A 25,392-nucleotide genomic window follows, 5' to 3' on the forward strand; every position below is an offset into this window, starting at 1 on the left:
CAGAGAACGTACAAAATTCAACCGTAAAAGGCCATCAATTACCATTATGCATTAAAGATATATTTCATAAACTAATAGGACCAGAGGAAGTATTTGTATTATGATCATGTACATTATGTAGAAATGGAAGAAATAAAAGAACCAAGAGATAATTACTGTGAGAGATAAACCTTCAAGCCAACAGATTTTACATGTTCTAACTACCTTACTTCCTACTACGTGATGATGTGTAATGAACACAATTAAAAAACTTCCAAATAGTTCCAAATCAATTCGCTGAATAAACGGCAAATATTTACTCTCATGGTCTCTGTTAATATGGATTCTCGTGTTTTTAAATTAAATATATGCTTTCATTTACTTCTTGATGTGTAGAATAATTCACAAACGGTTCAAATGCTTACAACTTAATTAGACTTGGATTCCCGTCAAATATTCCGCTGTCCAGGTTTGTAATGTAATTATCCTCAAAGAACCTGAAAGATATTAAACAAACCGGTTGAAATCTTTCTCAAGAAATGCTTTAGTTATCAAGAGCTGTATTCGACTCAACTTATTATGAGTGCAAACAGATTATAATAGTTCCAAATTTGACCGAGTCAAATACCATTTCCATACATTGGAATTTCTTGGCATTCCTAGTATCATCTTATGTTGGTCAAGTACAACTGATTACTTGACCACATATATACCAACCAGTGTTCAGTACCATAAACACTATATGGTGGTTACTTTCTGTGCTACGTGGTTTATGCTTAATCAGATACTGACATAAAGCAACAATATATTTTGTTTGGATTACTATAACTGTAAACTGAAATATGCTGTACATTAAACTTCAGTTCATACAATTTAGGGGGTTTATGGGAGACACGATGTGTGTTATATTATTTAATATGGTCTGCAATGCTCAATGAAAATATTAAACTATAACAAAATATAACAATGTGTTATACATGTGAGTTATATTCTAAGTTAAAACCAGAGAGAAAACAGAACTTTGGGGTAAGATGTTTAATCTTTAGTATTGCTATTTCAACTGACGCCACCTATACTAATGTATATTATGCAGTTCCAGCTATACAGTATAACAAATATTATACAAACTCATTACTGTACACAGAACAGTACTCCTTATCCATTGGCTTAATTATATGCATATTTAACAATCATTCTAACGGGAATTATTAAGGGGAAATTGTGACATAACAGTTGTGTTGGTGTCACTAAAAAAGACTATCACATACAATGTGTGTATAGGTTTATGCCATTGTACCAACTAATGACAGATCCCCCCACCCCCAATAAAAAAAATCAAATCTATATAGTTATAGTAACATAGCTACTATTGGCAGAACTATGCCAAAACTATATCCAGCGAACCCAAGTCTAGGGAAATACTGAAATAGAGCCCGACAGGCTATATTTATTAAGGGTATTTTTAGCTTGAAGCTATCAAGCTGTAATATTACATACTAAATATTACATACTTTACTTGCATTATAAATATGGAAGCAAAACAATAGGTTTCAATGTAATTTGTTACAAACGGTCACCTAAATTTAATTGATCCGTAGATGCCGCATAGTAATATCTTTTCGTCAAATGTAGTAAGCTATACATCAGATGGAACAACATCTGTCAAGGAGACGTTAGTCATCTAAGAAATAATTTGGCAGCAGAATAGTCTTCTGTTTGAACTCAACCATGTGATGATATTTGTGCATTCATACACTATTTAACGGTAGTTTACATGCTTACACTATGTTTATTTAAAATACTATACAACCCTACGCAAATGACCTACCTGGTAATAGCTGTAACGTCCCTTAATATTTGTTAATAATATTTATCGTCATCAATGATACTTACAAATTCTCAAGATTAGTCTTGTTTTCAGTCAGATCAGAGGGAATGTGAGATATTTTGTTTCTTGAAAAATATCTGTGGAGAAGGGAATATAATCTTTGAATCATTTGTGACGTGGGGTTGAATTTATCAATTGAGTCAAATTAAATCCAAAAGCTGACCGTAATCGATAGTATCCTATATAAAAAATAATAATACTGTAGCAATAGCAACAATAATGTTCAATAGTTTTCTAAGTACTATAAGACAACAATTAAGAAGTCTTAATATCTCATTCCGAGAACATTTCAGTTCCATAAAAAACGTGATAAGGGTTATATCGAACAAATTTATGTTATGATAAATATTCCCACACTTTTCTCTATTCATTTATGGATACTGAAATATTAATAAATATTCAAACAAAACCCTTTGACGGACTAAGAAGTTAGTCCTGTTATAACGAGTGCTACGTCCAAATAAGTGTTAACTAGGATTGTTAGCTCGGTGGATAACGCCACTGCCTTCCAATCATAAGGTCAACAGTTCGAGTCTCCAAGATTAATGTATGTCGTCTAGATTCAGAGTTGTTGACAATTCATAATCATGGATGTTAAATTTGAATCTAAGAGACTGACTTCGGTCAGCTTCCGGCTTGGATAAGCCAATGAGGCTTCTTTGGAGTTCCTGCTTGCAGGAAGATCTAAAATACATACGTACATATATACATACAATATGCTAATTTTAATCTCGCTTTAATAAAGAATAATAAGGAATTCGATGAATTTCAAAAGTCTTTATATACTTGCAACTTGTATAGATGTATAGATGGTAGGTCATTGTGAAAGACAAGTGTGTAAGAGTTAACATCATACATATCGGCGTATTACATAAATAAACTCATAACTACTTACCACTTATGTATAGGTATCAACATATTAGCATGCTTTGTAGGAACTAAGTTGGAGATACTTTAAAGATAGTAAATTGATATTAGATGACATCTATCGTACTTTTCGTAAGTCAAGAAAGAATTAACAGACAAAGTGTTATCATTTACATGTGGCCTTCGTAACATAATTATCATGTTTTGAAACTGAGTTCCTATTGAAATGACAAAAATAAAGCAATGCAATATGTGGTACTTGCATGGCTTTTATATCTAATGCAGACGAGAGACACCCCGTTGGAATTTCTTCAATGAAGTTTCTTGAAAAGTCACTGTAAATTAACAAAAGTAGGTAGGTGTCAATGTCTGGCGTCTGTTTATCGTTACTGCGAATTTAATGTCAACAACTTGAATTATTTTAGCTGTATTTGCTTTGTTAATAGGCAACAAATATGCTCATAAATTGTAAGTACACAAAAATGGCTTATCTATTCGTATTACAATGATAAAATGTATAAAAACTAGAATTTTTCTGGCATCAAAGTTTCCAGGTAATGTGTGTAATTTCAAACAGCAGATAATCTAGGTAAAAAATAACGTCTAAAAATGTTATGTTTACAGTTTTTAGCAAGCATTATAAATGCCATTATCCGTAAAATAACTCTATGACGACCGTGACTCTTTACTATATATGTTATTTATACAGTTTTTTCCTTGCAATTTGTCTTTTTTCCTGTAAATAACAATATGGTGACTGTTATGTTGCTCTATCTTTTAAGTGAAATATACAGTCTTTAATGATACATTTACAGTTTCTTCCTTACAATAAATGGGTTCTTTGTCTGTAAAATTACTTGATTTTGACGATTATTTAACACAATATTCTAAGCAGATATACAATCTATAAATTTAAGAGCAGATATAAAGGCTATTCATTTAATTGAAACATTTTCTCCTTGCAATATTAGTGTATATTCTTTTGTAAAACTACTGTATGGGTCGCTGTGATTATAGTGTATGTTAAATAGAAAGACATATGAACAAGGTCAACAAGGGTCACAGTAATCTTCAGATAAGAGATCTTTCATTTAAATTTTCTGTTATATTCACAATAAAAGTCACAGAAGTTTACCTGAAGTCATACTATTAATTACAAATTTGACATTATATTTAATATTTACGCAACTGACAATTTACCGCCTGCATATCCAACATGTGTCAATTACAGTTGTTATCACTCCTGTTTGTCTGATGGAATTACTAAAACTCTGAAACCTTTATTAAACAATTTCAAAACTTGTTCAAACATACATTTGAATGCCAAAAGCTTTATTCAAAAGTAATACAGAGAGTGTTAAGGCAGGCGCTGATTATGGGGTTGGGGTTTGCTGGGTGATCCAGCTTTTTTTTTTGAGAAACAAAAACAATTTGAAATTACATACCATACTTTTATTGTATGGAAATGCACTGATAATTCCGAATGTGGCCATATTTGTCTCTTTGGCCACTTCAGGAAATCCTTGATGAGTCAGTGAAAGTGTTCACAATTAAGTCATAATAAGCACTAGCTTTAAAACTTTAAACTTGATCCACTCCTGCTAGTTCCTAACCTTTCCTTGTCTATTGCTCTACAACAAGTGTTCTTTCTCTAAGTTACAGATGTACTTGATGTATGCGAAGTTCACTCAAGTTCACTGCATTGTGTGACTACAGGCATTCTTCATTGTTCAATGGTTTTATAAATACTATAAGCCAACAATTAAGAAGTCTTTCTATCCCATTCCGAGAACATTTCAGTTCCATATAAAAAATACATATGTATAGATACCATCATATTAACATGCTGCATAAGAACAAAGTTCGAGATTCTTGCAAAATAGTAAATCGATGTCAGATGGCATCCATCATACTTCTCGTAAGTAGTAAAGAATGAACGGACAAAATGTTAATAATGTGAGAAAGTTACAAATTTATCATGTTTTCAAAACTTAGTTCATATTGAAATGAAATAAAATGTATGATTGCAATATGTGGTACTTGCATGGTTCTTATATATAATGCAGACGACAGACACCCAGTTGGAATTTCGTTGATGTGGTTTCTTGAAAAGTCGCTGTAAATTAACCCCCCAAAAATGCAGGTTTTAATGTATGACGTGTGTTATGAGTGCCATTCACGGGCTTTTTCGTTAAAGCAAATTGAAATTGAAACAACATCAATGATTATTTCTGTATTTGCTTTGTTTATAAGGCAATAAATGTGCTCAAACATTGATGTACACAAAAATGGCATGACATACATGCATACTACAACCGATTCTATGATCTGATAAACACATATTTACTGGGTATCACCTCATAATTCAAACCAAAACTTTACATGGAATGTTTTTAAAATGCTTTGACATTTAATTAACAACTTTGAAACAGTTCGCCTGAGCAGGAGATAATTATCATTAGTTCATATGTACGCTAAGCTCCGGAAATATATTACAAAAAAAGAGGAATTCTAGAGAAACATATTTCTAAAATAATAAGTAACGATTATTAACGACATCTGGAGATAATAACGGTGAACTTTTCATATAGAAAAGCTTTAAGGATTGTTCACAAAACTGAGTAAATAAGAAAACATACACTGTCTGCAGGTTTACTTTAGATTCGAGTAAATCAACCGGGATGGTAGCAATACCATTCTTAGAAAATGCTCTGTTAATAAAAGAATGGTAAAAGAAATGTATGAATCAATTCAGTGATTACACAGAAACAATGATATTGGATCACAGCTTGTGATATTGTGTGTGATGATGTGGGACATAGGCAGGCGTCCCATGCATGTTCTTGGCTTTATTGTTTACGTGGGTGGTAGTTCTTTAGGGTTTCGTTTTTTTTTAACTCTTTCAGTATTGCTTTACTTACATTAAACATTTATGTTTTCGTGTATGTTGCATTACGACTTGCTGACTAAACGATTTAGCTTTTGCTGAAGTGTACAAACAATAACTGAGAAGACGGACATAGCAAATGTTGGGACTACATATGGGCTGCTAACATTATCCTTGTACGTAATCTATGAATTTATTACAGCACGGTGCAGAACAGGGGGCTCCCATGGGCTTGCGTGAACATGCGAGGTCATATCTGATGGTTACTACACCGTGCAACATTACCTCGGCTAAATCAAACGTAAAATCGCAAACGAAAAACGGCCGGATTAAGTCAAATGTGCCAGGCGGGGAGGAATATTGTGCAGACGGCGAATATAATATAGCTAGACCCCGATGACAGGAACATCTTTTTTCTATTCCTAGCGTACAAATTGTTACAAATTAAATTTTTGTTAAAACAATATATACACGGATAAGTTACAACAGAATGTTGCTAGAAATAGACACTTCATTTTAAGTGCAGCCAAACTTATACTTTTATGTTTATTTTGACTTTTAAAATGTTGTCTCTGATTTTAAACAAAGATTTACAAGGGAATTAAAATTTAAAAAACTTACACGTTTTCAATATTGTTCAGACTTGAAAATAATCCACTTGGAATCGCTTTTATTCGGTTCTTTGTGAAAATTCTGAAAGTAAACAGAACAAAAGATTCAACGGTTTCATTATCTTCATTGACTTCAAGTAGCTAAAGGAACTTCGAAAGAAGTAAAAATGAATGACATTTCGAGTTTGTATTCTTATATCTTGAAGTCATGTTTAATATCCTTCATATTAAAGATAATTGTAATTTATAGTAAAAATCAAAATGATATGAAGCAATTTAATGCGTGGTTTACTGTGTGATTGCGTACATAGATGTCATGTTGACTGTCCATTGAAACGTTTCAGGTGGTATGCCAGTGATCGTGTTTCGCGACATATTTCTGTCAGTAATAAAATATCACAAAAGCAAAAATTAATTCCCAACGAATGTGAGCAATTTCTGTTCATGTCATTACTTTTTGAAATATCGGGTGCAACAACTGGTATTATGTGATATATTCGTATATCAGTCTGGGGTTTTAAAAAAAAATCAAAATAGTACTAACAAAAAACCACCATTTAACGTATATTTTAATTTGAGGAAGAAGCCATCTCCTTTAAATGCATGCCCACGTGAATAACTGTCACTGCTCTTTATAAACATCACCAAAACGAAAACAGATGGGTTAAACATTCATGTAGATAAACGGAAATTGACATTGCAATATTTGTGACCTAATATTACTCTAAATTTCTATAAAATACCTAGTTACCAATAGGGCCCGTGCATAACCGTTCTTATTCTTACATTTCCGTTGCATTGTGAGGTAACGTTGGTATTACACTCAAACCTTTCTTAGTACAATCAACGAGGTAAAATGTCTTCTTCGTTTGATGGCAGTCACACGTATGATTGGCACCGCAAGCATTTGGTTCTGTTGAACACAAAACATTAAAACAAACAAGAAATGTTTCCCAGCACAGTATGTAAGTAGTGCAGGAAAGCTAGTTAACTACGGTGAATCTTGCTTACTGCAACAATATGGTTTTTAACATTTTCATACATAGTTTGCTCAGTTAAATGAAAAGGAAAAAATTATATTCACTAGTCTTGGGGCATTTTCATAATTACAATTTCAATTATAATACGATGAACAATGTATCATTATTGTACAATAACTAGCGGGCATACGCATAATCTACATTCGTGTGCCTTGTTCGATAGTGTCATGAAACCTGAAAATTATATAAAAGAATATTTGAGTTTGTTCCCTCAAATATATGATATAACTTTAAGTTATTGGTTATTCTTCGCAAATTAACATCATTTGCTGATGTAGACAATTAATATTATAGTAAATACATGTATTATTTTAAGATAACAAACCAATTGTGTTTCAAATATATCTGTAGTAACCTGTCAATGGTTACAGAGTGGATATTGAATAACTTACTTGTTGCTTTTCTTATGTCTAGTTGATTATACTGCAGGGCGTCATCGATTGTCGCTGTCATTCCATGAACGTACCAAAAGGACATCACCATGAGCCAGAACCACATTGTGCCAAACAATATGACTTTGCCACTGAACCATTTACAGAAGAGAAAACGCTGTTCTGTAAACAAGGTTTTTTTATTTAGAGCGTTGTGGTCCATTGGTTAAGGCGGTGGACTTCTAAGGATCGCCTGTTCGAATTCTGGTCAGATCATTTGTTTGTGTCTTTGGGCAAGGCACTTTATCTCTATAACCTCTCTCCACCCAGGTGTATAAATGGGGACTTGCGACGTAACTTGTAAATACAGTCCCAGAAGAGATTGATCGAATTTTGCACACCAATTACCAGTGGTTAAGTGGTAAAGCCGTGTGAGGAGGCCTTTCAGTCAAACATGACTGTAAACCTTTAACTTGAACTTTTTTAATAAGAAGTGAAATATGTAAGAGTCGTAGGTATAGGTAGGTCGTAGGATAGGTAGTGCATTATATTGTTCCTTTCTCTTTCGAAACTTTTTAAGTCTTACTTGTTTTAATTTTTTCTAGGAATTTGGATAACTAGATATGCTTTTAGTGTTCTTTGGTTCCACTTAGATCTTCGTTATCCCTAATTGAAAACTTCAAATGTAGGTCAATACATATACGTGCGAAATGCTCATAGAAACAAGTTAAGTTGTTGTGTAATTCTTTACTGAAATTCACCATGTTATAAATATTAAAAAACTAAACTATTTCAATTCCCAACTTTTCCTTTAGGGCTAATGAGGTTCGATCCTATCATGTTGGTGTATAAACTTTTTTGTGAGCGCAAATAATTATGTAAACAAATTAGCACAAATATTTATTCCGTTTTAAGTTTCGTTTCAGTTTAATATCTTTAATGATATATTTTCTGTGCAGACATGCCTATCTTTAAACGACAGTGGAAACTATTATATAGAATCATACTTTATTGGATCAATTCCTTTTAAAATAGATAGACAGAAAAGATAAGATTACGTAGCTTGTAAATGTGTATAGAAAGGATAAGAGAGAGGCTGTAGGAAGGAGGGGAGGAGAGGTCGAAGGTGAAAATATACAGGCAGAGGTGGTTTAGTCATTATCTTCTAAGATAATGAGACCACGTGGTTAAATTGTGCCTTCAAAATCGTTACTGCAGAGCTCAATTCTATCGGGGCGGTTGCCTAGAAATCCAATGCCTTGAAGGATCGTATCCGATGTAGTGTTGTTCGGAAGGAAAAAACATTTTGAAAACAACTCAGTAACGGTCCATCCGTATGAACGTATTTGCTAAAACGGGGTTTTTTTCCTTCATATTTGATTGCGTACTAGACAATAATTCTAAAAAGTTGCCCTAAATTTCGCTGGATATACATTTCATTACTACAGGTATGTCTTTCAAATGGAAATACATTGACCTTATTCATCATATTTACTCCCGTTTGTATAATTCAATCTTTCGTTAGTAATATGTACAACAGATCTGTAATAACCCTAACAAGAGGAAAAATCCCTATCAGGTGATACAATCTAGTTTTATGTTGACATGATCATACCAGCAAGAGGACGATTGATAAATAATAATTTATTAAGATTAGTTTAAGTTTGCAACATTTAACTCACCTAACGACCAGTAACGAAAACTTGAATCTTCACCGATAATAGTCAGTTTTTTCAAAGACAAAATCGTTAATCAGTACGTATTAGTGTCATCCACATCAACGAACGAAGAGGCAAACGACTGGTACGTTGCCAACGAGTTTTTACGGACAGCAATTAAGTGCATATTTATCAGATACGTAAAGGAAATAATACAGCATATATTTTGTCGTTATATATTATGGTTTAATAACGTTAGTTATGAAGTTACAGACACAGTTCCACTTTCGTCTGAATTTGCTTTCAACTTCGTTTCTTCAATAATGAAACCAGATAGCTGCTTTTGTTAATTCAAACAAATCAATGTTAGAACAAAGAATGTCATTTGCGTTTGAAACTAATATATCTATATCTATATCTCTCTCTCTCTCTCTATATATATATATAAATATATATATATATAGATATAGATATATATATATATATAAATATATATATAGATATATATATATATAGATATAGATGGTCAAGCGAAGGGTTGCTGAGCAATATATGTTGAACTGTTGTGTTTCATGCATGAAGCTTCAAATAAACGTTCAATACAAGTGATAGAAACCAAAAGGACGAGAAGTCTTTTACAGCAGATACTCACAGTGCTTCCAGTGCTTGTGTTTTCTACAAGAGGTTCTCTGGTCAAACTCCCAGCAAACATAAAAACGTTTTGAAAACGTTATTAAAACGTTTCGTCTTTTGTTTTGATAACGTTATTTGTGGTGTAACAAATATGTCACGAAAACGTTTTCGGGCTATTATTTCAAAACTTTTTTCGTTAAAACATTAATATAACATTAATATCTCATTAAAACGTTATACTGACGTTTTTATAACACCATATTTAACGTTATAAATACATACTTTAGAGGCTTTTTAAAAATGTTATGATAACGTTTTGTGTTTGCTGGGCTGTTGTATCGTTTCTCGCCAATTGTCTAAATATGTATATGTTGCATGGACATGGCTGTTGCCAATCATTTCACAAGATTTCTGCTTACTGAACAGAGCTGGTTATAAAGTATATTTACTGAAAAGAGAAATAAAAGCAACTCCTGTGTACTAGAGTTCTGTGTTTAACTTTGTGTTTTTTCACAACAAAATATGTCTGTATTAGCGAAGCTCATCGCAGGCGAGGGCACTTCTGATATGGGGCAAGGTAATTAACCAGAAGGAACACTATCTATAATTATTTGGTTAGTGTATGTTTGCTTGCAAGAGTCTGTCAAACGTTCAGGTTAAGTCAACATATGATGTAACTATCTGAAGTAGAGTACTCAAGGCAAAACTGATGTCATCGTCGTCATCATTATTGTTGTGTTATATAATCAGATGGGTTGGTATAAAGGCTAGTTTATCAAGTAGATGACATTGAAAGTTTGTGGAAATGAATGTCCATAGTTACTTTTATTTGCTTGAACTAAATGTAGAAAAGGGAAACGCTCAAACACAGATTTGACAATGAAATGGGAGGGGGAACTGTACGGATGTTTTGAAACGATACAAGTGATGAACGATGTACTTCGACCTTTCTGTTTAACAGGATCATCAGTTTCAACATGTGTACTTTACGAACTTTAAATTTAGATTTAAACTTTCCTGAAATCATTTCGAATCAGCAGTTGTTTAATGGTAAAGTATGGATGACACTCTTATTGATGTAAACTTTGTTCAATAACAAGGTAATATGAGATTTACAGTGTTTGCTGAGCGTGTAATCCTTGAAAAGCCTTTGCGGTAGTTCACGGATTAGGTTTCATGAAAGCATTTTGTGAAAGTAGAAGCAACATACTGTGAAGGCAGAAAGTAAAAGTAGCATACTGAGTAATATTTTCTATATAACTACTTAAGCACAAATAGGAAAGTAAAATTAGATGTTAAGGTAAAAAGGGTCAATAAACTGGAATGCTAAAGAAGTTTTAGCGACAAAAGGATGATATAGAACCATACTAAATATATGTCACACTGTAAAGTTATTGCTACAAAATTATTGCTCTAACGGTATTGTTATTTTTGTCCTGCTTCACAAATGTAATTTAATTTTTAATTATCACAGCCTTTATTTCAAGAAGAATTGCAAGAAGACAGAGGAAATGCTCGGTTTATATAAGTTCACAGGAGATATAAACCCAACCATCATTATTGGTCTATGCTGATAGAGATAATTGTCATAAATAACTTCCACAAAGATATCACAGGTTTAATGTGTCTTAGCACATTGTGCTGAAAACATTATGGGTCAGAGGAAAGGTTTACAGGGGTAAAAACTGTGAATTAGATATCCTTTCTAGAAAACATTCCGACCTCCTCAGAAATCCATATTTTTTTGAAAACTCATTTCAATGCAATTTTTTTCGATAATCTTGGTGGTTGCAAATCGTATTTGTTTACACATATATACCGCTTTAAATGATTTGCGATCAATTTATGGTAACAAACAAAGTTAACCGGAGACCAATGTTTTTTCAGCTCTTGTATCTTGTCCGAAGACCTATTGTTTCATATACTTGATGTATATATACATGTACTATATGTATTTGACTCACTTTTTTAAGACCTATATCACTCCCCTTCTCTCGAACCGATACCTCATTCCGTAGGTATCAGCTTTATTAAAACCAGGAAGCCTTATTTCTTTCTTCAAACTAACTTCTCGAGCGTTTGATTTCAACTTTAGGAAAACAAATTTGTGTAAAGTGAGATACCCCAGAGTTTGCGTGTCCAAGCATATACCAGCATTTCACTCGATTGTAATTAACTGATCGATAGATGACTATTAACTTGAATTATTAATTGCCATTCCATTAGCTGGAACCGCTAAATGATTTTGTTCCAGAATCTTTAGACAAAAACTAATACGTCCAAGCCATTAATATGTGGTCGACTGCAGTTGTTTTTTGTGCAATGTTAAGTAAAGGTAAACAGAAGTGATATGTAGTACGCATATACAACGCCAAGTGCTTGCATGTAGATGTAAGATCGAGATCCCCTTGTGAAAATTGGTGAATGTGGTTTTTAGGGAAACAGCAATATCATGGAGTATGCTTGAAAAGGCAAACCTATGGCTAATTTCAATTGATTCCTTTATTTTCTATCTCATAAAGTTTCAGTCCAGTTCACCCAGAGGACACAACATATGATGATTCCTGTATTAAATTAAAAGAGAACAGTGTTTTGCTGGATATTTTTAAGGATGCTTTTCCGTGTATTTAATTTTCATTTAATTTGTTTACATTCGAGTTTTGTCATGCATTTTTGCATCGTCTTTATATTCTTGTATGGTAAGCGTATCGAAATATGATTAATATTAAAAAACAAATTGGTTTGTTAATGTTTTCTTGTTGATCATATGGTTACATTAATAGGTTTCTACTCTTCAAAGTTACAGCGACTATTGTTTACATATCGATCTTTACCATTCACCATTCCATTGAATTTATCGATGATGTCCATTTAATAATCGGCATGTAAACATAGTAAGTTCATAAGTGCAAAGTATTGTCTCTTCTGTCATGTCAATTGCGATCTAAGAGGGAGCATTCTGTTCGATTGCTGGTTTGATGAGCTTTGCTAGTTACCATTCCCCAAAGATCTAGCAAAAATGTCTAGAAAGGTTCAAGTACGACTAATTTCTTTAATCTCTTAGTCTAAATTGTGTGTGTATTCCAATCATGGTACTTTTATTTAGTTTGAACCCTTCTTCGTAGAATATATTCTGAAGGTTTAGTTAACAACACTTTTCAAGAACCATAGAACAATGAACATGGGAACCTGTTGTTTCTTAGAAAATCACACACATACGATACTTTTGCCTTCTGAGATTCTTTTATCTAACAAGTCACCAGCTCTTCGGTGTTATTACTAGTCATATACTTATACATTTTAATTAATCATGTCCTCATTTATACACGTCTTGCATTGCAAATTGATGATCTATGTGTTGCGAGTTCGAGTAATAGTAATAGTCAGCTTGTATCCTTGAACATGACACTTCATCTGAAGTGTCTCTTCTGTATCAACCGGTGAGGTAATTTGTACATATAATTACGGTACAGTGGATTATTACGTTATTGTGGCATAATGAAACTGATTATATTTTGCACACTTCTCTTTCTGGATGTGACATGTTATCTATGACAAGATGTTACCAATACAAAGTCATGTCAGGTCTTGTACTGATGTAATTATCTAACATTAAACAACTTTAAATTCCGAAGAAGTTGAAAGTTGTCAGATGTGACTAGTTATTCGAAGAATGTGCTCGATGAATCAAATGATTGAGAACTCATTGGAAGCCCCTGTAATTAAGATTTTTTTTTTCATTTGCTTGTAGTTAGTTCATCCACGTTGCATATCACATAGTGCAATGATTGTTGTACTGTTGCTTCATCATCATGTTGAACATGCTCATATCTTTGAAATATAGGATGGTGATGGTGATGGGGTTAGGTTTGGAACTGTGTTGTCGTTTGTTTCTTGCACATATTAAACATATCACTAAGTTACAAATATTTATATGTTTTACTGTGAAGGTGAAAAACTATTATTTGCTTGTACTTTCATTTGAAAAACATAAGAAAAGATTTTCTCAATGACTTTTGTCAATAAAGTAAAGTTGCATATTAAAAACAATCATCTTGCATTAATTTAGCGGTAGTACTTACTTATTGTGGTTGAAACAGAAAGTAATTGAAACGAATGTGTAAGCAAGTAGGGGTGAAGGTGCAATCTGCTACTCAAATAGCAACACGATTTTATTAGTAAATGACCATCTGAATAAATGTATGGAAGTGAATTGAATTTTCATTGCATGTAAGTATGTTATTCCAAACTAGTTTCGCAATCACGTGCCCCTATTTGCCGACTCGATTCCAGGCTGATTTATACTTTAATGCAAGTCGTTGTGCGTCATTGCTGAATTGCAACCCAGAACTAAAGCACCCTCATCATCAATACTTTAAATAATATAATGACAATCGATTGCAATGTCATCAATCAGCAGCGAAATACAAGTATACTACACAAAGAAAATTTGCATAAGTCTGAATTAGAGTTAAGACGATGTTGGAAATCGACCTAACAAAAGCTTAGTTTTAAAAAAAAAACGGTCACAGTAAGTTCGTTGAGTGAAATTATTGATTGTATGTACGATAAGACAAAATAGATTAAAGAAAACTGTGTATAGTGGTGACGAATTCAATAGTTTTTCATTACACAGGATAACTCGAAAACACTCACTTATATCTCTGCTATACTATTCTTTAGAACGAGAAGAACAGACTGTTTGGTTTAATACATTAGTTAAACATACCAATTACGATATAGGATTACACGTTAAACATGAAAACAGTGACATTTGTCATGTGGTTAATATATGTTATACTCTACTGCAAGTCAGAGCAGGCATATATTTCTTTAAAGTTCTTCATTAGTCTGGTTAATCCTTTAGCTTAGTACAGAAGGTAATCACACCATATATTGTTAAATCTGTAGCTTTATAGAAGTGTCTCTTTGTACTTTATAATACAGCGTATCACGAAACTAGGTAATTACTACAGAAAGACATATTATAGCTATTTTTTGGGTATTACTTTTTACAATATAATGACTTAACACGAAAGACATGCAAATGTAACATACCATAACGTAGCGATAATTTTTCATTAACATTTCTTAACAGAGTAACTCCTACATAGTTGCACATTAAACAGTCTTAACAGCAAAAGGTATTTAGATGATTCAGATGGTGAACCAAGAGCATACGTTGATTTTCCAGAACACACAATCCTGAGACCATTTTGCTACATATTCCTTATGTCATTCATCGAGATGAAACGTTTATTTAAAATTAGTGTTTTTTAAATAAATATTTAATGTACAGGATTCTAAATGTTCTCCTTTGGAAAAAAATTAGTACAATAACTTTCAAAAACAGATAGAAACAACCGACGACAATGGAACTCCCGTGATACTATAAAAAAAAAAGTAGTAACTACTGTCAAAATGGTTTCTTACCAATGTAATTGAGTTCAACAATCATGTTAGAAACAAGACAAGTTGATCAATACTGTAATATATATTAGCAGACTACGTTTCAGATTTTTTACAAATATACACAGTGAACTATTTAAAAAAAGCTCAAAAAATTCCGATTGTGTAAGATATGCTGACTCACAATAAAACTTTGTCAGGTCAACTCCTTTGTCAGGTCAATATTCCGAGACTTCAAATTAAGAAAAACTAATATCGCTTTTAGATCCGACATTATAGATGTAAAACCAGTTAAGAATTACATGGAAAGGTAGTCGATGTATTTTCTTTGACAGCGTCTTTTGATGTAACGGTACGCGGGAAGTATTGCCTCACCTGTAATTCGAATGAGAGAAATATACCAAAATACAAATAAACCTGAAAAGTCATCAATTTCAAGCAACTTGCGAAGCTATCAACATACATAACTGCATGGTTTATTAAACATCATTTGTTTAACGGAAGTTGAGTAGACGGTCTAAAAGGTTCAAATTCATAAAATAAGCAGGTCAGTTCTACATATATATATATAAACGATACCTACGCCTCGCCCCATTTCACTATCTGGGTCATTTCGGTTTCGGGTTTTGTTTAACATTGACAGTAAACAAAATTAACCACTTTACGATCACTGAGAAATTGTCATCGTAGACAATAATAAACGTTCCTTCGTCTGATCATTTTTCGATTCAAACATATTGAAACTGGGGTCAGTATTTTATGATAACTACTTGCAGTGACACACATTTAAGTACCCAAGAACATTTTTCATTTACCAGTCTTCAAGTTGAGCAGATTTTCCCCAATGTTGATCAAGTAACATGCAGCAACAATATATCATATTAAGAAGATTTTCTCAAAAGAAGCACTTGATATAAACTATTAACTTGTATTTTCCTCGTTGATATTATTAATATTACTTCATGCAAAACAAAATTTCGTGGTTAGCATTCTTATCTAAATTACTGCAATTTCAAGTGTATTCTCGAAAATGAAGACTTGTTAGTGAATTGTTTGTCTAACTTCACTAATAATTTTTCCATATGGCACTATTTAGGTGATGCAAGTTAATATTGTCTAAAACTGTATGTACATCGATATTCGTTCAAAGTTCGCTGTGTGTTCTACCTGTTACACCAACGACAAACATCCACTCACCGTTAACATAATATCGGCTCCATAATGTACAATGTTTTAACTAAAATTCATAAATGCCTAAACCAACTTTCTGTAAACTAGAATGCGATTCGAGACTGGTCGAGTGTATAGAGAGGAGAATTGCTTCAGGATCGAAATGTTAGACAAACACTGGTTTGTTGCCATGGCAATCATGAAGTCATAATTAAAAGAAATGAAGACATGGTGTAATGTTGCCATGAGTATATGCAAATGTGTTCATGGGCAAAGAAATGTTCCAAATTGCAAAAGAATACTGTACAGTATATATAGCCTATTAGTTACAGCAGTAGTACTGTATATGTTTTCACACACACTGAGTCTCAATACACACTGTACGTACTTCTTAAATCATCCAGATAGATACTTCGAGTAACATGAATGACTTAGGGATTAATTTTGAGCTAAATTTTGAGCTAGAGTCAATAAGATGAAGATAGTCCTACTCCTAGACAGCACAAAAAAAAGTCAATGTCAGCAACCTTATCGAGGTGCAAGCACCGAAGCGTAAAGCTTGTCGCTAAGCCTAACAATAACGTTTGCACTACTTCTACTACTACTAGTGCGCTGTAACGACATGACTGACCAGGGACTAGGCCTAGCGATCTTTCAGACTCGCAATAACACTGCGGTTACTACAAGTACAAAACCTGTCAAACAATGGGGCTCGGAACCTCTTCAAAAACTGCTCATTCTCAGGCCCAGTAAACGTTTATTTGAACGGTTCATCTACCGACCAGAGATAGACGAGTTCTACTCAAAAGAATGTTAGCAACAGGCTAACAAGAGGTGACTATTACGTCATTCAGGAAAAAGATCAAGGGAGTCATAATGAGAATTAAATACAGATCAGCAAAAATTAGCGAAAAAATGCCGTTTTCTAACATTTGTGAGGGTCATTTATGAATGGGGATAAAAACGAGGGTACCCGATCTTAAATTTGATTTGAGACCTCTGATGACGGTCCGCTCGGTCCGCTCAGCCTCCTCGATGACGTCATCATCGGTCTCAAATCAAATTTAAGACCGTTTCTCCTCGTATTTATCCCCTAATTGAACACTAATTTAAGTTAGCTAATAATAACTACGTAATTAATTGAGAGCTATTAAACTAGTTATGGTTTCCATGGTTAAGTATATTGATATACAAATATGAATTTGCGTTTTCATTCTTTAACTTGTACACAAATTGAATTACTGTTAATGATAATGTGCCTTGAATTACTTTAAAGAAACATACGATACCAAGAATATTGATAACGGTATAAACAAAGATCTAGAATACTATTTCCACTTTGTACTGAGAACAGCCTTACCTGAAACAATAACTATAATGGCCGCGTCTAAAGTTATAATACCAATTGATATGTAATTTCCGTAGTCACTGGACATAGGAACAGCAGCGAACAGAACCTTGACAAAAATCACAGCGAGGGAAAAGAGCTGAAAGGAGGAAATATGTGGAAATATAAAAAAAATCAGTGACTTTGTATGTGCGCACTTGCCACCGTTTGTATTCTATTCATTGCTTACGATAAGCAAGAATCCGTTTTACTATGCCGCTTTTCGTGATCATTAGCTTTGAACTCATGCTGTACCTGAAATTCCGAAATGGTTAAAACCGTCACAGCACAAGCGGTCACGTGATCACTCAAAAATGGTTATGGTATGATAACTGGGGGTATTCCAAATTAGACTTTTCGTTTACGATTACTACTAACTATATCACCAACATTAATGGCTCATCCTACGTCGCGATACTAAACACTGATACGAGAGTCACCGGAGCAATTCTAAACTTGAAAATAAATCGCATGCATTAATAGTTAGTTGCAGCTACTGTTTCATTAATTAAAAAAACTTTTTTTTTGCAAACAGGACGAAACCGGTGTATTAGCAAACTACAATTTTCATTCACAAGTATAGGCCTTACACGTTCTGAAAATAATATCGTTCTTTCTGTCAAAATCCATTCAACGATGCAAACATTTAATTAATTCCTGGTTTAAATAGCTTACATGACCGTTACAACAAGTACATCGCTTAATATTATGGACAAAACTTACCTGTAATCGTTGTTCAAAAGGGCTCTTCATTGGTGAAAACTTCACGTGGAGTGTGAGGAACAACACAGACACACCGATAGTAATTAACTTGGTCAGTGGATCATCCCATCCTAGTAATGTAATCAACATTGTCTGCGTGACCTTCCTGGCAAGTTCCAGAATTTCCCAAAACCAAAATCCGGGTTTGAAATTCTCACAGAGAAAGTTCAGCCAGACGGGAATGTCATGAGTTTCTTCGTTACTCTCACTTCTGTTCAATGCGATAGGCTCGCTCGTTAAGTTATCTTCACTGTTGAGTTGGTGGTTTGTGTCTGGTTCTGAAACATGTTCGTTATCACGCTGTCTCTTGATATATTTACTCAAAAAAAGGAAGAGCAATACAGGAAAAGATATAACATAGAGAAGAGTAGCAAGAAAAGCAAATATCTGGTAATAGAGGAGATCACTACATACAATGTCATAATCAGCGCGAAGCAGAGTGATTGAAATATCATTTTCTTTGTAAACCTCAAATGTATCACAGGCACCAGGGTACAAACTGAATATGATGTCACAAGTTGATGGATATGTCACAAATATAATTAACAGGACATACGTTGATAGTGCAGATCTCGTTTCGGCAAGCCTAAATTTAAGATTATGCGCATCGTAGCGTTTTCTGCACTTGAAGTAGACTCTAAACATTTGTTGACAAGCAAACGCAATTAAAATTACGACAATGGGAAACAAGAGAGCGATTTTAAATTCGATCTTAGGATTCAATGATAGCTTCTCGTGTAAGCAATGTGGTTTCACAATCAACCTCAAAATGTTAAATTCAAGTACCGAAATCCATTCTCCAACATAATGTAATACTCCAGCCCAACTGACACTGTGAAATGCCTCGAATAGCTCACCTACAACCTGATAAAAACCTAGAACAATTTTGACCCTAGATGATACAATGTCTGCTATGGTTCTCCCTTCTTTTGAACGATTCTGCTTCTTGCTGTTCACAATCACAAACACTAGGAATATGATGAAAATACAAACAGTCATACTGATTTCAAAACAAACCCATACAATATTTGGACACGGAAGGCAAAATCCTAAGACAGAATAATATCCCTTCACACACTTACTACAAAGCCATCCTCTATAACCCACCGCACATGAACCAGCTATTTCATTAACTTCATGACTGTTATTATTCTCACAGTTTTCAGGGCTCGAACAAGCAAATACTCTGGGAATCAATTGTTCATATTCAACGGTGGATTGATCATAATGTACATTTTCAGTTTGTAGATTCAGTACAAAATTAGAATATTCCTTTAGACTTGCTTTGGGAAATGTCCAATTCCAGTAATAGCCTGGTAAAAGAGCCTTGTAATCTTGAGAACAATCCAGTCCTTCTTCTAGACATACTGAGCATTTCTCGAATCGATGTAAGCGAGTATAGTTCTCTTTGCAGGGACAGGCTCGGTATCCAGCGAAAGTACTTTGTTTAGTTCCTTCGGGACACAATATGCACTGCGATGATGACGTGCCAGTTCCATTTTTAACGAAGCTACCATTAGGACAGTGCCTGCAAGAATTGTTACCGATATCATCTTGATAAAAACCACCTATATGAGCAGAAGAAGGCCACCGATAAATATAAACAATCTATTTAATTCCAATGGAGGTTTAAGCTATGACATAATATAGGGCAAAATTTTGATACGCTTTGATACTCGACATCATTTAAATTTTGTTTTCGTGGAAGTTGTTGACCTAAATGATTATTGACCTCATTTGTTGTTTCATTAAGACACAGTTTGCAGCATTTGATCTATAAACGTGGATTTTGTTCTGGCAAAAGACCAAAATACCGCCCACTTGCCCATTTGTTTCAGTGGCCCCAGGTTACACCTCTCCTTTACGAAGTCCGTCATTCGCCTCTGCTGATTCCATTAGGTCCATGCCTATGGCCTTATCAGTCGGGGAGGTTCCCCTCCCACCTTTGAAAGCCTGTACAGACTACAGGTATACTTAAACAGTTCTTTAAGATTTCACTCACCTGCAGGGCAAGGTGTACATTGACCACTTTTGTTGCCATAGCTACCAGGGGGGCACGGTTGACATATGGCTGTCCGAGATTCCAATGTACAGATAAAACCTTGGCGTCTTAGAACCTCATAAAAGACATCTCCAGATTGACTGAACGTCAGTGTAGGGACAATACCGCTTTTAACGCATTCACTTTGGAAAAACAAGCAGACTACAAATGTCCTTCTTTCCCTTCTTTTTATTTTCCTTTATTAGTAAATTGGGTGAATGAAAAGTTGATAACATATCTTCTTAAATGTTACGAAACGTTTGTTTGTTATATTTGTATTAGCTGGCTTTACTGTGTGTATATACACTGATATATTCGTATATCATGTAAATCTTGCTCTCTCGCAGCGATATTCATGAAAACAAATATATAACTTAAAGAGGATTTGCAGTGATTTTATCACACATCATCGCAATCATATCTCGATTAACAGAAAACCAAATTTTTATTTTCAACGATATAAGATTTTAATTTTTTTTACAATTATACCTTGTGATACATGATTGACATCTGCAGAGAATTTATATAACACAGCTAAGCGGAATGGGTGAAAAATCTGCCTTACCCCTCCCCCTCCTCCGTATTTGCGTCGTTGATGGCAGTCATATGGTGATAAGTAGTACATCAAATGGCCAACTATTTTATCTAAACCGACATGAAGAGTTTTTTTTCAATACCTTGTGATATTTCTGTTTGGCATCGGTAAAGACTTCAGGTAACCACAGCTAAGCAGTCTGTAAGGAATAATAATGATGCAAACATATTTTCTGTGAGTTATTATCTGTTCCTTTTGAATCTTGAAGTAGCAACTGTTGTATCGACAGTTTTCTAAATATATATTGCCATATTTATTTATGTGGCATCCTAATCTGTTGTGGTATGATTTTATTTTGGTGTTTACATATTGATATTTTAAACACTAAATAAGTACCGTTCAAAGACACGAGGACATTAGACATGACATTTACAAGTGTTACAAAGCAACATTAAATCTACCGAACATACATTCCCATGTACAGGCTAACAGTAAATGGAGCTAAAATATGTAAATATATGACATGGTTTGGACCATGTCCAATCTTGTGTAAATAAACCATGGCTTACACAGAATGTAAAAGTTACAAGGTCTTAATTGTTGTCAGATTGTAACTTACAGTTTCATCTGATTGGGCATATCTTCGAGAGCTTTCGCTTAGATTTTTTCAAGAGGGTTCTTGTAAAGATGTCTTTGATGGACAAAAACACAGAAATAGAAATGACGCAGAGTAATCAATATAAACATATTTGTCATGGTAACTAACTATTCGGGGCAAAAGAGAGAGAAAACCAATTGAACATCAGTTTACAAACATGTGCATTATATCCATTTACAAAATGACGTCACTGTTGTCATTATTATCAGTAAAGGAAGATGGTGGATAGATTAGTGGATGTGGCCATGCCCTCCCATCTTGAATCGAGGGAAATATTTCAATCGGCGTCCAGAGATATTTATGTAGGCTTCATTATTACCCTTATATGACAGTCGGTTGCAGCTTGTGCTGTACCACGCCCTTCTATAAAGGCTTATGCCCCTCCCAAAAGCAGTCGCGGAATGTTGAATTTGCCTCTCTGTTTCATCCCGCTCCCACACCCGCCCTCCCCACTCACTTAACAACAACACTTTAATTTATTTGCTCGCCACTGCTGCCAACAAAATAAACAATGATTATCATTCGAGTGGTACTCACATAGTTGATTGTAATTCTGTCGTTGTGAATGGACTTTTATGGAGTTCTTTTATTTTGTTGTTAAAGAGGTAGCTTTGAAATCAAATGAAAGTTATTTAATGTTCTTATGAAGCGAAGAAAAAACAATGAACAAAAACTTGTTTAGATGGATAAATTCATACGGCCAATTTATGACTTACATGTTTTTAATAGGCATGTCTGCAAAAGCATTTCCCTCCACTTCACTGATGTCGTTGTTGCTGAGAAATCTGAAACCGAAAGTAGGATACAAGTTTTAAACGGATTGATAGGTGACAATATGCTATTACGTTATAGTTAATACAAGACTATGGGTCAAAAAACATGAACCTGGCCAGTTTAGAAATAATCAGGTATGTTACTCACATATTGCCTAGTCTACTTAATCCATCGAATGATCCGTTCCGTACACGAGTGAGGTTATTCCGTTGCAATAGCAGGAACTGCGCGTCGTGTTTCGTATAATTAAACAGGCCGAACGGTATTTCCGTTAAACTGTTGTTTGAAAGGTCTATGCAGCGTTTGATCAAATAACAAGTAAAGAGACCAATAAGCTTAACGTGTGTTAAAGGAAAGGCGACTCAAAAATTAAATATATTAACAAGTAAAGATACCTCCAAATCTAACGGGTGTTAAAACAAGGAATGATAAATGTAAGGAAAGTAGGATTTGATCTACGATCTGATTTGGTTTCATTTAAAACAAAATCTTATTCGACAATGAGAATATGCGACAATCCCGATGAATCAGTATAAAAATAAACAAACCTTTTTAAATGAACGTGAATGAATGTGCATTGAAATGTCTTCTTATTTATCCTGAGAAGTAGGACTATGTCATATTAAACTCTCTTTTATAGTGTAACATATATCTGCATGAACTGCTCGTAATTTAACTACTTGGTACTTTCTTTATTAAAAAAAAGTAATAAAAGGAAAAGTATTTACATGCAATAACTGATTATGGTATTACTAAAGAGATTCGCCGGCAGTTGTCGAATGTTGTTCCCTGAAAGTGGCCTGCAAAAGATGTTTTTTTTTTTATATAAATGATACGGTAACTTTCGATACGATTACGATTAATTTGTGAAAAGATTTATGTCGTGACCCGGTTTACCCGGATATGACCCAGATTTATACACTACACGTTACGTTAATGACAAATCTTTGTAGAAAAGTAAAGTGAAATGAAATTATTTTCGTCAAATGTTAGCAATGATTAAAGATGTGAATGAAATGAAGCAGTTTCTGAGTAATGGTCTATTTTCATTAAAATTTTCTTTTTCATCGGACACACTAAGAAACCAACGGTCATTGACGTTCCATTATTTGACATAGATAAATGCATCACACGTCGTTACACCGCAATCATATTAAATCACTCATGTTATATACAAAATAAACAAGCTAGTCCAGCTATACTATACATGAACAAGATTAACAGAGCTCTAGCTGAAAATATCTATACTCACAAGTAAGAAAGGTTTTCTAGTCCGTTAAAGAAGCGTTGATGAACGTGATGTAATTTATTGTTAGCAAGAATGCTGAAGAGAATGAAATGACATTTAAAAGTAGTCATTAAGGGTGTAGATATTGTCCTGTAGCATTGCGTATTTGTTCATTCCAACTACAATGAAACAGTAACGACTACATCACAATACTTACAGGTCGTATATGTTCGGTGTTGACATAAAAAATCCATGGGGAATGTCAGTTAGTAGATTATCTGATAAGTATCTGTATTGGAACAGAGAAAACCAATTTAAAGTCATAACATTACACGAGTTTAACAAGTAATGATAAATGGAATCCCTTATGTAACTGTAAGTATACGTATTATGACAGCACATACTATTACCAGGGCCTGACAGGTAATAATAAAAGGAAAAAGTACGTTAATGGAATATGATATAATAAATACGGTAGGTGGAGTACAAGTGAACAAATGAAAGTAACGTTTCATACACCATTAAAAGCATAGGACATCTTAAGTGCAAGAGATATAATATTGTTAAGGAAACACTGCAATATAAAATTTATAAATGTTGAAAGCATTTTTTGGTATAAAATATCAAATACTAACTTCTATGTGAGTGCAATGTGTCCGCCTCATCATTTATTTTATGCAATGTGATTGAAAAACTTTTACAAGGATGCATGTAAATTGTTTTGTTTTTTGTTTTTGTTTTTTCTTATTGTATCTAGCCTATGATTTACTTAACGATGTCTTACAGTGGCTATATAGTCTAAGTTAAAGAAGAATACTCTATAGCAACTTACAGTCGTTCCATTTTGGTATTATTTGAAAGCAAGCCCGTTGGTAAGGCTTCGAGTCGGTTTCCTGAGAAGTCTCTAAATAATATAAAGTAGACTGGAGTAATGTGTTTATTGGTGAAAGATGAACAACAATTTGTCAAACAAACGTCGTTTAAAGCAGCATTTTCTTTCAGAGCTCCTCTTTCTCAATCGACATTTTGACTAAAAAAGCGTCACTCTATATGCGTACGGTGTTTTTAGACGCCTTCTGTAGATGACAACTGCTTGCTCCTTACATTTTTATTTTCTTTTTTCTTCAGTAGTTTCATAACAAGATAGGTGAACGACTATTTATCATACACTTACATATTTGTAATGTTCCAATTCCTGGAGAATAATCCAGCAGGGATTTCTCTGATCAAGTTGTATGACACATTTCTACGATATTTAATAAAAGCGTAAACATGGGTGTTACTAATAGATAGCAAAGGTGTAAGAACAGGAACTTTCCCTCCACGGCAGTGTTTATCATTTAGCTGGAAAGCCAGGCAATTCAATGAAGCATGTTTCGTTTCATATACCTTATTAAAAGTCTACTTTTCAATTTTTCCCAACAAATATAAACATTTTGCGGGAGAATGTGGAAGAGTGCAATACGCACAATTTAGAAACGTATCAGTTTCGAC

At 33.8% G+C, this 25,392-nt stretch overlaps 2 protein-coding genes across 10 annotated transcripts in view; both read right to left on the bottom strand.

The window, feature by feature from the left end:
- Positions 1 to 9,644, bottom strand: part of LOC139982903 (uncharacterized) — a 35,644-nt gene extending 26,000 nt beyond the window's left edge. The window contains exons 1-9 of one of the 4 annotated variants that reach the window (XM_071996070.1): positions 9,326 to 9,644; positions 7,665 to 7,826; positions 7,019 to 7,145; positions 6,540 to 6,611; positions 6,243 to 6,314; positions 5,374 to 5,445; positions 4,779 to 4,850; positions 1,873 to 3,069; positions 405 to 476 (exon numbers count right to left, since the gene is read on the bottom strand). In XM_071996070.1, coding sequence (XP_071852171.1) covers positions 405 to 476; positions 1,873 to 1,976 — 176 coding nt within the window. In that variant the 5' untranslated portion in view covers positions 1,977 to 3,069; positions 4,779 to 4,850; positions 5,374 to 5,445; ... (3 more) ...; positions 7,665 to 7,826; positions 9,326 to 9,644. The remainder of the gene's footprint in view (positions 1 to 404; positions 477 to 1,872; positions 3,070 to 4,778; positions 4,851 to 5,373; positions 5,446 to 6,242; positions 6,315 to 6,539; positions 6,612 to 7,018; positions 7,146 to 7,664; positions 7,827 to 9,325) is intronic. The other 3 variants (XM_071996072.1, XM_071996069.1, XM_071996068.1) reach the window with 3 other exon arrangements.
- Positions 9,645 to 14,470: 4,826 nt separating this feature from the next.
- Positions 14,471 to 23,990, bottom strand: LOC139982909 (uncharacterized). Of its 6 annotated transcripts, XM_071996096.1 has the most exons (10): positions 23,923 to 23,990; positions 23,399 to 23,470; positions 22,818 to 22,962; positions 22,613 to 22,681; positions 21,858 to 21,929; positions 21,381 to 21,437; positions 20,665 to 20,846; positions 18,624 to 20,230; positions 17,874 to 18,000; positions 14,471 to 15,718 (listed from the first exon to the last, which is right to left on the bottom strand). In XM_071996096.1, the coding sequence occupies exons 5-10, from the start codon at positions 21,875 to 21,877 to the stop codon at positions 15,642 to 15,644; spliced, it is 2,070 nt and encodes a 689-aa protein (XP_071852197.1). In that variant the 5' UTR covers positions 21,878 to 21,929; positions 22,613 to 22,681; positions 22,818 to 22,962; positions 23,399 to 23,470; positions 23,923 to 23,990; the 3' UTR covers positions 14,471 to 15,641. The 6 variants fall into 6 exon arrangements, with proteins under 6 accessions (XP_071852197.1, XP_071852200.1, XP_071852199.1 ...); XM_071996099.1 differs by lacking the exons at positions 22,818 to 22,962; positions 23,399 to 23,470 and having other exon boundaries at positions 23,923 to 23,941; XM_071996098.1 differs by lacking the exons at positions 22,818 to 22,962; positions 23,923 to 23,990 and having other exon boundaries at positions 23,399 to 23,417.
- Between the last annotated feature and the right edge of the window lie 1,402 nt (positions 23,991 to 25,392).

The sequence above is a fragment of the Apostichopus japonicus genome, chromosome 16 (assembly GCF_037975245.1).
Source record: "Apostichopus japonicus isolate 1M-3 chromosome 16, ASM3797524v1, whole genome shotgun sequence".
Lineage (NCBI taxonomy): Eukaryota > Metazoa > Echinodermata > Holothuroidea > Aspidochirotida > Stichopodidae > Apostichopus > Apostichopus japonicus.

Excerpts from the sequence above, each read along its gene's own strand:
- LOC139982909 (XM_071996096.1), bottom strand. The coding sequence starts at position 21,877 with ATGCCCAATCAGATGAAACT. Across the intron at positions 21,438-21,857 it reads ATGCCCAATCAGATGAAACT|ACTGCTTAGCTGTGGTTACC; the intron begins GTAAGTTACAAT and ends TATTCCTTACAG. Across the intron at positions 20,231-20,664 it reads ATGTACACCTTGCCCTGCAG|GTGGTTTTTATCAAGATGAT; the intron begins GTGAGTGAAATC and ends CTGCTCATATAG.